Raw genomic sequence first — 14,532 nt, forward strand, 5'->3', positions numbered from 1 at the left:
ATACACATTGCACAACACACATCCTTAACAAACACACTCAAGCTCACGAGCCCATGCAAATGGCTGCTCCGACATGCAGGCATTCTTATTTATGGCAGCATATTCCTAGCAGTTTATTAGCCACGTGCCGGCATTTCTCAAATTCCGGCAAACAAAAAGGTATTCCATATAAATGCAAATACTCGCAAGGAGCTGCTATTAATGCATATTTTACAACGCAAACGTACTGCCTTACTGCCGTCGACTCTGTCCAAGATTTTCCCCTCAGTTCAGTTTCATCGAGAAACAATTGTTCGCTGTTTTTTTCAATTGACTGGGAAACATTTATATAACTGTGTAAAAGGGTGAAATCGTTTACTTTCTTAAGTGTCCAATTAAGTGGATAACATATATTTACATAATTATATAATGAATTATCAATTCAATGATGTTTTGTGAATAAAACGTGTTAACAGTATATAAATTAAAAATGTGCGTCATTTTTAGAAGTTTGTTCTCTCAATATTTTTTTAAAATTAGTTTATATGTATCTTAACCTGAGAAAGGTAAATTATAATTCCTGTAGTACATTTCTTTGACCAATGTATCTATAATACAATAGTTTAATATATACTGACAAAAAGCTAAAAAAAAACATTTTCTTGGCAGTGTAAGCAAGCCAAAATTCGTGGCAGCTTCTAGCGAACACATATGCTCCGATGGCAAGTATTAGGGGCCACTTAAATAGTGCTTTAAGGCTTCAGCCATTGGCTATGCAAGAGTTTAAAGGCTTTACCATGATTTTCAATGGCAACAGTTGTGGCAACATGTAATGCCATTTCCTCCAGGGCAACAACTGCGAATCGGGGGAAAATCGGAGAGATTCACGGGAAAGCTGCTGCAGAACATCAGCATGTTAAATGAGCTGCTCTCTGGCTCAGTGAGCTTGTAAACAGTTTGGCACTTGGAAATAAATTACACACTCAATATCTGTAAATCGTTTTAAAAGCGAAGCGAATTGAATATGTTGTCAGGTTGAGTACAGATTATATTTGGTTAACTCCCAGTTGTAGCTGGCGAACTTTTACGGCTGCGTAATAGTTTATTTATGCAGCCGGAGCCTGACTTGGCCAAAATGCTCTGGAGAGGGCAGCGGCAGCTGTAAGTGTTGCGAGTCCTTACAAATTGGCAATGGTCAAAGTTTGGCATGCGTCTATCTATAAAAGTTTCAAGCTCCTCGCTTAATTTAAAAGCCAAGTAACGGCTTCACTTTTTGCATTCGACGCCGGCTGCCGCCGTTTGATTGCATCGCTTGTGAGCAACTGGCGGGCGTGGTCCAATATTTGGCCAATTTCGATTCGGATTTTCCAGTGCCGCTTTATTAATTGCATGACTTATGATCTTTAAGAAATGACTGCGTTGCCGTCTGGTTAACTTGGCAACTTTTTATTAGCAAATTTTTATTGATTTAGGTTTTAAATTAAAATTAATTTTAAGCAAGCCATAGAAAAATGATGTTCCTTTTTAAAATACTCTCCTTCTCAAACATAATTAAGCATAAATACTTATAAGCCGATTCGGTTGTATAAATATAATAACGTATAATAATTTTTATTATTGTCAAGCAAATCAAAGCTTTTAAGTCCATCCATTTGCAATTTTCAAGCACATTTAGCCGTGGCAATTTAAACAAAGCAACACTTTGTTTAAGGCTAATATTGCATTACAAAAACAATTGAGTTTATAAACTAATACAGTAACCAGTGGGTGTTAAAATAAGTGGAGTTTGCTGATGAAATCGCAAAGTTTGAGAGCCGGGGCTCTTTGTGCGCTACCGCTATATGGATCCCACACCGTGGTCATGTCCCAAAATGGACACACAACACTATACCCACTATATGTATATGTATACGTGTATGTAGGTACACCCACCTGAAAGCCCAGCACGTAATTGGCCATTAACAGCGACCGGGCCACAAAGCACAAAGGACGACACTTAATATTTCTATCCACGAAATTGAGAAATTGAATTAAAAAGTGCGAAAATTGACTGCAAATCTGATGAAAGGCGTAAAACCAAACTAAGCATAAATGTAAAATTAATTGAATTTGCATTTTAAATGCACTCGCGGAAAGCTTTAATGACGACCGATTTAATTGCGGCGGGGACCCTGAGGTCGGACACGTTATAAAAATAATCCCAATAAAATGCATTTTTCATGTCAAACGCCTGAGCCGGCGGAATAACCTGAATGCACGCACAGGACTTTACGGAATTGCATGCAAACAAACCGGAACAACACCATCAGCTGCCACACGCACATGACTGCAGCCCGAAAATTGTCACAGGGGGCTGACGCTGAAGAGGGTACATTTTCCGGAGGGTAGGAGTTTTTCCCGGAGTGCACTTTCTTTTGAGCATTATGTAATAACAAAAACAAAATCACATTGCCAGTGCGGCTAATCAAATAGTCGAGAGGGCAAACATTCAAAGCCATTTGGCAAGCGAACTCTCCGGCCAAGGAATCACAAAGAAACACTCATTTGAGGGGAAGAGGAATAATGGAGGATACCTCCTCCTGCACAAATCAGCTAACAAATGAAGCATTTTGCTAAACAAGTGAACAGCTGGAGACTACACTGTGAAAAAATGTCGGTAAATTAGGGAAGAAAAAATTTAAATTTTAAAAAATATATAAACCAACAATTTCTAAACATGCTTTAAAATGTTTTTTTTTTAAATGTCATTGAATTTACGTATGGATTACTTATATTCATTCATTATTTTGATTTTCTTAATTCATTATTTTGGTTAAAAAGTCGGAAATTCATTTCTACAAAAAGTAAAATGAATATAACATATTAAGCTTTATATAGCCTTTAATAATGTATTTTCTTCAGTGCCAGGCTGAGACTAAGGAGATTTGTCTTGGCCGCAAATTCAATTTATTTGCGTCTTAAAGCGTCACCAGCGTTATAAAGCAATAAAGCTGAAAAAGGATTATCTGGCAAGCCGCCTGCTTTTCCTTTGGGTCAGCAAATGTTCCCTGAGTGGGATTCTCGGAGAAGTTACTGCAAAAAAAAAAGAGACCCCGGCAAAAGTCAGCCAAAGTTGCAAAGCACTCGCTGATAGCAAGCAACAAAGAAGTTTTGTAACCAACTCAAAAAAGAAATGGGAAAGAGGGAATTATAATGATACATAAAAAATTTTATTCTTAAGCGATAGCAAAGTTTTTCCAGCCGTATGCTGAACAAATTGCAGCTCTACCCCAAGTGGTTCAATTAATTGCAACTCACACAAAATGCATAATGAAGGCTGGAGAGGATCTTTCAATACATGACTTGAGGCCCTTAGCCCCTTACAGAGCTATTAAATTTTCGCCCTTTTTCCATTCCCAGTGCGAATTTATCATGCATTATGCAGAATGTGTTGGGGTAAATGATTCCATCGATGCCACAACAAAAGCAGCAAACGGGTGCGTCTCAACGGCAAGTTTGCGATGAGTGCGTGAGGACGCTAATGTTGGTATGCATTAAGATTAACCGTTATAGGTACTTTCTTAATCAAAAAATCTGTTAAATTTCTCAATTTCTACAAGATTTAAAGAGGTAAAAATTTGCTGTTGTTTTACAAAATTAAAACATGTATTTTCAATACTAATGCAGATATATTTCGTGGTTCCTTAGAAATACTAATCTTACACAGAGGAGTTCAAATTTTAATAATTTCTTACTGCTTAGTACTTAAAATTAAAATTACAATTTGTAAAAAATTGTTTGAGTAAAATTTAATTAAAGAAATATACAGTTTGTGGGACTGAAAAAAATCAGTATAGAAAAGCAATTGCAAACTGAGCCACTGACCGTGAAATTAATTAATTGTTGGCCTAGCTTTCACTGCTTTCTCTTGTTAAGAGCCTCATCACTAGTCGTTAAAGCAGATGTGCATATATGCAAATGCGAGAATATTTCCGAGCCCAGAACTCTCAATCTCAGCGGCGCACAAAAGTAGGCAACAAAAACCGGCGGCGTTTGTTGTTGCTCGCCGCCATTTTTGGCGTCTAGCGGCTTTCAACTTGACGCCAACGCACTTACACACCCACTCACACACACCCACCACACACTAACAAATGCATCATATCTTGACTCATTAACAGCCCCTGAGCGCAGCGCTGTAAAAGCGTTCCAGAGCAGAGATTACTTTGCCTGATTTGCCGAACACTCTGACGGGCATTCTAGTCAGCAACGATGCCAGTTTGGCTTTTAAATATTACAATCATTATTAAAATTATTAGATTAATAAAAAAAATAATGCATGGAAAACATATACGAACTTTAAAAATCACAAATAAGAAGCAGATACCATTTAGAAATTCTGTTTAAACTTTGTTTTTTTAAAATAACTTTAATGGGTATATTTTTATAACATTTTAGTTTACCTTGAATAACATTTGGATATTTAAAGTTTATGTTTTTCTTACAAAATATAAGTTATTATTTTCTTTCTGTTTTGAGTTAACACTCTTACTTTTTTCGGCTATTAAGAATATTTAAAAAAAACATTTATTGTACTTAAATGTTTCTCCTGATTATTTTCGATTTATTTATATATTTTGCATATTTTATCATCACTATTAGAACTCGTTTTTAGGCGTTTGATTCTCGTCGCCCAGTGCTCTGAATTCAGTGTTCAGTTCAGTAGGTGACACCAATGCGCTTAGGTGTTCTGGCCGACCCATATTGCCACGTATGGGAACTTATAGCCATAGCTCCTCCCGACCGCCACCCAGTCGTCCTCATACTCGATGCAGTGCAGTAGACTGCGTGCACTTGACGCTATTGCTCCACATTTCCTCCAGCGTACAACGTACATTGGCCGTTAAAATACTAGTAGCTACAGTTATTTACCATGAATTTCTTAAAGTGACAGGTATACTTTTAATAAAAATACCTATACCTAATTCTTTATAAAACCAATCTTTCTTTTGCATTCTTTGTCATGAAATTAATAAGTGAGTCAGGCTATTTTTAAAAAAATATTCATAAATGTAAAATTCTTGTTCGCTGACTTAAGTTTGTTTTGCTGAATTAATAGATGAATGCTGAATGAGAAGAAAATGTTAATGAAGTTATATTTTATCTCTTAATCCAGTGAATTTAATTAAAAGATTCAGATATTCAGATAATTCCACGATATCATGTAAATTTTGGGGTTTGGTCCTAGATATGTTGCCGTAATTTGTTTTATGTGCTACATCTTTAACCGCTGTTGGACACTTGTGTATGAGTATGAGCACCCCTTATTCGCCATCCCCCAACTCCTTTAGTCTGACGACACTCTGGGGGATGCCATTAGTGTCGCGGTGCGTTGAATAAAAAAGTTAGGCCAAGTAAGTTAAAACAATTCGCACAGTGCGTGCCGCAAGCTTTCACGTAGATGTGGATTCCCGATATCCGAATGCTGATGTTAAGTTTTCAGCTGCCCCCTGCCTCCCCAAACTTTTAAAAAATGTTCTTTTCTTACACGTAATTATGCAAAAGTTAAGAGCAGCCATCATCGACTCGAATTTTTTTACACCGACGTCTCGCCAGCCAGTCAGCCAGCCAGTCAGCCAGCCAGCCAGGTAGAAAATCAGTCAGCACTTGAGCTGTCGTTGCCGCGTTAAATTATGCAAGAAGCCAGTGGAAAATGGCAAAGCAAGCGCGAAGGAAACGTTCATTAAAACAAAAAATCCGGCACTCGCATTGGTCATCACACCGCTGAGCATTTACTGTTGTGCGATTTGCCCTTTTCGGGCGTTATAATTGCGGCTGAGAAATGGAATCAGAGCTGGCATCCTGCGAAATGCGGCTTAAATGTGTTTGCCACTTGATGCCAATTGGTTGGAAATTGCGTAAACACGTCAAGGATTGAGGCTTGTATTGAAAGGAAGGAAGGACGAGGTTCCGAGGGCGGGGCTTTTACTCGGACCGCAGTGTAAACATTTAATTGCAAGTGACTTCAAGTGCTGGCCGATTTGATGGGCGGGAAATAATGAGCCGTTTATGTTTACATGAGCACAGGAGGAGAATGTGGGCTGGGATTGCCGGATTTTCAGGAATTTGTGTTTGCTCTGAGCCCTAATTGTTTCAATGTAATTGGCAATGCCTTATTCATGGTTAATCGGTTATAATTGCCTCAACAAAAACCAATTAATATATTTCATAGCTAAGACGGAAGACCTTTCAAGATGTAGCATTCTTTGCTCTTTTAAAGTTACAAATTTATGTCTGTTCAACTCCGTTAGCAGTTTATTTTGTATAACAATCAAATAAATTATAAATTACAATAACAAGATTGAACAGTTTAAAGCTTATGACTTCCTAAATTATTATCATCATAAATTTAATTCGACAATGTGTAACAAATCAAAAAAACAAGTATTTTTGCTGTTAGTTAAGTACAATAACGCAAGGGTTATGCTGTAAGGTTATTGTCATTAATGACAATGCCAGCGATCACTCAACGTTTGCTTTTAATTTCAGAAGCTGTACGTTGCTGCCCTGTCATAATTTGTCAACTGCGAGCTAATTTTTATTCAAGGGATTACGTAGCTTAAAAGGCACTTAAATAAATGTTTACTAAATCCACAAATTAATAATTTTTATTGCTCAATTAGGAGGCCCTTGTCTTCGCCTCACACCAACTGTCTGGGGACCCAGATATCTGATATCTCTCACGCCAAAAGCCGATGGCCATTGTCGCCTCGTTACGCGTTCGTGGCAATTGGCCGGGACTTTAAGCGACAATCCGGCACTTAATTACATGTGTAGTCCGCTCGTGGCATGTCCTCTGCTGTCAATTATGGTGTGTCCGACATGTGTACTGCATCTGCACCCTCCGAGGGGAGAGGGCTAAAGGACAGGTCCTGGCACAGAGCGTTGGATAGGGAATGAGTATCAATCACGGCGAACATGTTAAAATAATTTCATTTCACAACCGGAATTAAATGCAGTCGCGTGCAGTGCCCATTTACATGACACGACTATTAAATTAAAAAACATGAATGGACAAGGACAAAAGCATTCAAGTGATTTCTGCGGGAAAAGGGCATAAGCCACAGTGAAAAAAAATTGGCATTATATTTATTGATATAAATGGACTTATAGACCTAAAAAAAATTCACGTGGGGTTCTTCCTATAATTTGGCATAATAAAAGCTTAAGTGCCTAATAAAAGAATATATTTTGTTCTTTATTTATTTAAAAAAAGATTATATAAAAAGCGTTAATAAACTTCAAGTTTTTTTTTGTTAAAGTTCGTTCTAAAGTTTTTGAGTGATATAATTTTATGTAGTACATATACTATACTATATACTACGTATATTACATTTTTGGGTAACCTATCTTTCTGCATTAAAGAAATAACTGTAAATATACAAAATTTTGCTCTTGGCCTGTTTTTTTTGTCTTCCTGTATAATGAAAACAAAAAGCAAAAATATAGAATGAATTTAGCATAAATAAATGATTTAAGCGCGTCCTTGAAGTCAGGAAGTTTTTGAATTGAATTTTTTGAAGTGCACCCGTCCACATGCCATCGTTTAGTCAGTGGCAATCGGTGGCTATAAAAATGCTTTATTGACATGCCAGCGATCACTCAATGTTTGCTTTTAATTTCAGCAGCTGTACGTTGCTGCCCTGTCATAATTTGTCAACTGCGAGCTAATTGTTTTCTCTACCCATTTATTATGTGCTTTCAGAAGGGCCAAAATGATGGCGACGTCACAGGATTATTTCGGCAATCCGTACGCCCTATTCCGCGGACCGCCCACAACTTTGAGGCCGCGAGAGTCGCCGCTGGGCGTGGGCCACCCCCACAGTCACGGGCATATGCACAGCCACGCCCACGCCCACACCCACGGCCATGGGCATGGCCATGGGCACGGCCACGCCCACTCGCATTATGCGGCCTTGGACTTGCAGACGCCGCACAAGCGGAACATCGAAACGGATGTGCGGGCACCGCCGCCGCCATTGCCGCCGCCACCGCTTCCGCTTCCGCCGGCATCCCCTAGGTAAGCCTCCCCCCTGAAAAAAACAAACAAAAGCACAATGGGGGAGGAAGAGAGAAAGTGGAGAAAGGGAAAGAGATAATCCAAGAACACCAGATCGAAGACGAGCAAAGAATTGCAGAGAAATCAAAACAAAAACCTAAAATGCATATCATCAGCAACACACATCAACACTTCTCTGCTATGTCTGCAATCAACCAAAACCAAATAAAAGTCAACATAAATTTTACATTTTTTTAAGTTAGTTCGAAAAAGTTTTTAATGCCCTTTAACAATCACGGCCAAAGTAAATTTAGAGTATGTTTAAACTAGCCAATCGTCCTAAAATATCTGCTTTCATTTTGTAACATTTGCCAATGGACTTTGAACCCATCAAGTAAAAGCAAAATATCAACAACTATTAACTAGAGAAATAGAGAGATAACTAAGAGAGAAAGTCACCGAGTAAAAGTGTTTGCTATGCTATTAAATTGTATACTACTAGAATATATTTTATTTTATTCGCTAAGTAGAAGCAAAGTAACTGCAAGAAACAACACCAAACTAAATAATTAGGAACTAGGAAAATATTCCATAGCATAATGCAAATAGATTAAGTTTATCTTAGATTTAAGGCAGAGCATTTCAGACAGCACTTGTACCGTTCTAGACTTAAGTAACCAAACGTATACGTAATTCAAGCAATCCAATAACAATAACTAAATAGAATCTTTTTTCAAAAATTCAACGGTTATTCAGTCGAGGTTCTTGCTCAGCTATATACAAAAATATTACAATAACAACTCAATATTTACACATAGTATTATATAGCCAAAGCCAGAAAGGGAGTTGGAGCCCATTGCATATATTTGGTAGATGAAAACAGCTAAACAAAGGGTCCACAAGCTACCCACTAATAACTTAACAAACTTAACCACTTATTAGCCAAAAATAGTTATAATACAAATCTTGCTAATATCCAAGTATACGTAAATAGAAAACAAAGAATTTTTCTTAGCTTATAAAAGCATTTTCAAAGCAATAACATACACAATAACTAACAGTTAACGGAACTAACATACACACATATTGTATACCAGTTAGTTTATGCCTAACCACTATCAGTATTCCTAAGTCCTAGGCATAAACCGAGCACCAGGCGAGATATGCACCCATGTAAAATGCAGAAATTAATTACCAAGAGTACAAACTGTAAAAAGCAAAACCCCTATTGAAGCTCAATTGGCCAGCCCATTAGCCTAACCCTAAGTAGATTGTAAGCAATTGTAAGGCAAACACTTTTCAAGTGAGCACACAAGTATCAAGCAAACTGTGAGAATTCGAGGCCGTGTGAGGATGGAGCAACCCCCCAAAAAGCGAGAGAAGATCAATCAAACATCAATCAACATTCCCCATCTGGAGGAGCTGCTCTTCAATCAACACTCAACCCGAACTGGGGCCCAAGACCCCAGCAACCTAAAGTTAGTCCTTCTTAAACTCTAGTAATCAGTTAGTTAGCCACCGTTTCTCTCTCATATTTCTAACCAAAACAAAACCAAGACTACAATCAACAAGCCCACAAAAATATCCCCACCAACTGGCGCGGTAAGTGAAGAGCCATTTTAATCATAGACTTAAGCCCCTAGCCACTGACTAGCGAAAGTAGTGATCAAAGTAGTGAATCCCACCTAGAACTCGACTGAATTCGGATGGCGAGCGGCATTGAGCCCAGATCGAAGGTGCAACCGATGATCGTCGCTGCATGTGATAAGCAAGTGATAAGCAATCCGTAGCGAACTGGCGATAGGCCCACGAACAACTTAACTTAGCTGCATTTTGCGCATGCCAAATGAAAAATAACAAACAATAAATTCCAATGAAAACTAAAAATAAATTAACTCTCAGCAACATGCAACGAAAATCGTTTGATTAACATGCAAACCAGGTTACACATGCAAATGTAAATTAAGGTATTTCCTTGAGTCCATTCGCTTTACTTTATCCTCCGTGTAGCGATAGTCAATTATAGCGGAAATGTCTCAACAAGCGTCTTAAATATGCAAAAGTACTATGGCAAGTTAACATGCTAGATGTCAATTAACTTGGTTCCCTAATTGTGGTCACACCTGACCAGAGGAATAATTTGCAACTCAATCTGTATGTGTTAGTATCGCTGGAAAACTTTAGACGAGTCTAGGAACCAGCAAATAATTTCCCCGTTATTGCGAAAACATTTTCTTTGTAAATATAAAATTAAAAATATTTATTCATAAAACTTAGTTCAAGACTTAAAAAGCTAAGCATCTTGATGCCAATGTTATTGCAAGTAAAATAGCTATATATTTAATCCTTATTATTGTCAAATTAATTTATACAAATTATTTGACCAGTTCTCCCAGTTGATATATATTTCTGTGTTTTCGGTTTTGGACATTTCATTGAATAAGTTGTTTTCAACATGTGGCTGAACTTACGGCCAAGTTTTATTCCGCCTTGATCTTAACTGTTACGTGTGGCATGGCATGTTGCCAACTCGGGTCATGCACTTCCAGTTAGGAATTTAATGGCGCCATGTAATCAGTAACACATGTAACTGCCATAATCGTAAGCCTGTTCTGACGGCTGCAACATGCTAATTTGCCAAATGATTCGCACCCTAGGTTTTGTTAATAAAATGTTGAACACACAAATCATTTGTTGTATAAATTAAATTAATCAAGTCGATTCAATGAAATGCTTTACAGCAACTTGAATTTAACCACATGAAAATAAATGAACTTTTATTATAGTCCTATGATTGAATTTATTTTCTATTAATTCCTGTTTGTTGCAATAATAATTCTCAAAAAAAAAGGTATTTTAAGCCTGGATTTTCTTATGGCTTCATTTTCATTAAATTAAGTCTAGCTCATTTTATTAAGTTAGCCAACAGGCTTTTGCTTGTTTTGGGCCGAGCCAAGCTAACAATTTGGTGCCGTTTAAGAATGTTCCAGCATTAAATTGCTGAAGGCCGAGAGTAATCATAATAACCATAATAATAATGGCGCGATGGCCCCTAGTCATGTTACACCATTAGCGCAGAGTCCCGAGCAGAGGAGCTGCAGAAAAGGTGCGGCTGTAAATGCAATTTAATTCCGAGTCTCTGAGCGCCACTTGGCCAGGCCAGGTCTAATGAAAGCAGTAGACTGTGGAACTGGCACAGGGCGAACACAAAAGGCCATAGTTTCCTCCGGAGTTTCGTCCCAGTTGTTTGGGGGTGCAAACAAGCCAGCCGGCATCCTGCCGAGAAAAGTGCGTATCTCATCCTGCCTCCTTTCCCTCACTATTTACCCGAGAAGAAATCGCCCCTGGTTGTGGCCAGCTGAATACCTGCAATTAAAAACTGAGCTACCCAGATCCTTCCGCTCAAATTATGTGCACTTATCCGGCCGGAAGCTCAGGCAATAGAGGCAAAATTGTTATTGACCTGCTGCAAACACTTTGGAGTGTCGGGAGTAATTGCGGAAGTGTGCACAAAAAAATGGATGCACCCAACACCTGCGGCCCCTGACCAGTCAATAAATCACCATTCAGAAAATCAGTTAACGAGGCAGTGTCGTGTGGCCTAAGCTGATTAAAGCCATGGCGGGCTCACTCGTGAGTCTAACCTGTTAACACGTTTTCCAGCTGACTTTTTGCCACTTTCTGTTCGCTGCTAGTTCAACTGTTCAGCTTTTTGTTTGCTGTTTTTCGCTGTGGATCCTTTCCCTACCAGAAAAAAACAAAGCCGTTTGTTTTTGCCAAGGCAATTACACTTTAAAAAGCATTTGTTTGATATTGGAAATCAGCTTTACATTTAGCATTAAAGTGTTGTTTGCTGCATCGTTTAAGAACAGAATTTTATTATTTAAAAAACTTTTTATGTAACAAACATATAAACCACATTCAAAGAAACCTTCCAAAGCGTTGATAATTTAAAAAAAAATGCTGTTACATTACTTTCAGTGTATTTACCCCCACACTGGGCTCTTCTCTTACCACATCCTTTAAGGGAAAGTTTGTCTGTGTCCTGGCGTAAACGCAGCGTGACGTCTGGCAGCCCGCTAATTGGATAAGAATCAGATGTTGGCACTTCATAAACTGTCACCGCAGGCTCATTAGGGTCATGGGTCAAGACGGGATCGGGAAAGTCAGCACTGTTAGCCTGTAAGTTTCATCAAGGGTCAGCGATGTATTTAAGAGAAAATTTTAATCAGCTGAATCAAGTTTCATGTGAGAAGACTTTGTCGAGTGTAACAAATTTTCAAAAACCAATAAATATTTAAAACTTAAGGATCCTAGAACTTCTGAGTTAGGGAAAGGAAGTGTTCACCAAATGGTTACATTCTTCTGATGTGTTAAGGATGTGGTTCCAAGATAAAACATATAAAGAAATGACTTTTTCTAAGTCGCACTCTTTAAGGATTGAGCTAATTTAAAAATGCCATTCAACTAAACAATCACATTTTTGTTACCACTTTCCATTTTATTTCGTTTTTCTACAAAACGTCATTGCAAAAGAAATTTCATAAAACGTATTTGCATTTTTAAAACCAGAGTTTTATTAAAGCTACATCTTTGATGTGTTACGCCTAAAGTTCCGACTAATTGCCGAGAAGTCTGTGTGGAGGAGCTAACAAATTGGCGATGAATTTGATTTCAATTTTTTCTATTCGGTTGCCATTTAATAATTTATTAAAACATTTCCTTCAAAGCGAAGCTTAAGCACAGACAAACAATTAAAGGAAAAGGTGATGCAAAGACCCTGAAACAGACAAAACGAAATGCTCTTTATAATTAACTTTTGGCAACTGGCAAGTAAGGATTTTCCCGTATGAGCTTTGTGAAGTTGTCAACCGAAAATAAGTGCGGTAAACGAAAAAGGGGAAGAAGGAGATTTTCTAGTGCTTCCGAGTGTGGCCAACGGCACAAATCATAATTTCAAATATTTTGCAGAGAATATATTTTCCCAAAAGCAACCGAAAAGGCTCCGACTCCCTTTCCCTGGCTTTTCCTCCCTTGACTCATCAACTTTTGTTGTGTGAAAAATCAACTTTTCACCTGCACTTGATGCCGTACTTGATTTACTGCTGATTACATTTTATTTGCACCAAATATCTGTGGAATTGGTTTTTTTGATGGGAGCAGAGCAATCCCCAACTAAATCCCCGTCTGCAGCTTAAGACTTTGCAATTAGAGAGATCCAGTGCACATTGAGAAAAGGCTGCGTATGCGTAATATTAATCAGGTGTTTATTTGCCAATTGAATTAGTTTAATTAAACGGAAAGCGGCCACTTCGTATATGCGTGCAATTGGAATTTTAATTATATTATTTATAATTCGCCCCTATGGCTAGTGAGAGATTTGGCACTCAAGAAAGTGCGTTTGGCATGATTACACATACGCACTGTGGGCACCAAAGCTAGTTGCACTTGTGCAGCGGAGGGAAATGTACATGCACAAATTACATTGCTTGACAACAATTTGGGTCACTTTGCGCTGGAGAATTTAATATGCGTCGGGGTTATAAAAATTTCCAGACAAATGTGCGTGTGCCTGGTGACTCGACAATTGCAAATCACAAGCGCTTGACTTATACAGTCACGTAGTCACGTGCAAGCCCTGGAAGTTAAGAATGATTACACGGAAATAGAAAACACCGGTCCAAGCCGAGAGACAGTTTTTTCCCTTTTCCCAACGGGAGTTGTCACTGTTCACTGAAGGAAATCAAATACTAACGTTCCTGGGAATTCACAAACCTATTGGGCTTGAAGTAAAAATAATAACTCTCAAGCAAAATAATTTTTGTTTTTTTTTAATCTTAGCACTTTAAAATTAAAAAAAAATCAAGCTTTACAAAATAACCAAAAAAGGATTAAAATATGTCAAAATAATGAAGGTTATTTTTTTTATGTCGCGATCCAAAGATTTTTACTTTATTTTTTTGCAGTGCCTTTGGAAAATGTTACTTTTTAATACAAATTTTTCCAAGTGGACGAGACGATGCGTCTGAGTGTTGCATATTTCATTAAAAGTATTGCATGCCAGCCAGCAGTGCAACCCTCAGATCGAGTTTAAGGCCCAGACCGATGTTGAGCTACAAAATGGCGCACACTAATGCATACGCACGCCCACACATGCGTAACACTTAAGCGCCTTACCAACAACAAGTGCGTAAGTGCGATAGGGCTGTGGATTTGGGGCTGGTGTATTGGTGCACGGTGAAAAATAGGATAAAAATCAAGGCGATTTGTATGATTTTCCATTAAATAATATGCTTTAGTGTTTCTTTTTATTTAAATTAATTTGTTATTTCTAAACTTTTTCACAGCTGAGAAAAAAAAAGTTGTTTTTTAAGCTAACAAAATATATTGCATATTTTGATGGTAATTATATTACTTTCTCATTAAAATATTAGATATATTAAAATATTAAGAAATATTATTATATATATTGTATAAAAAATTCCCTTCAAAAGTAAAAGCAGAAAAGAGCTTTAAAT

General features: G+C 37.8%; 1 protein-coding gene across 4 annotated transcripts in view; it reads left to right on the forward strand.

Annotated features, from left to right (window-relative positions):
* Positions 1 to 14,532, forward strand: part of LOC128251814 (sex determination protein fruitless) — a 135,699-nt gene that overhangs the window by 23,372 nt on the left and 97,795 nt on the right. For all 4 annotated transcript variants that reach the window (XM_052979003.1, XM_052979002.1, XM_052979001.1 and 1 more), the window contains exon 2: positions 7,721 to 8,035. In XM_052979003.1, the coding sequence (XP_052834963.1) occupies positions 7,731 to 8,035 (305 nt within the window). In that variant the 5' untranslated portion in view covers positions 7,721 to 7,730. The remainder of the gene's footprint in view (positions 1 to 7,720; positions 8,036 to 14,532) is intronic.

Source organism: Drosophila gunungcola, chromosome 3R (genome assembly GCF_025200985.1).
Source record: "Drosophila gunungcola strain Sukarami chromosome 3R, Dgunungcola_SK_2, whole genome shotgun sequence".
In the NCBI taxonomy this organism is placed as follows: Eukaryota; Metazoa; Arthropoda; class Insecta; order Diptera; family Drosophilidae; genus Drosophila; species Drosophila gunungcola.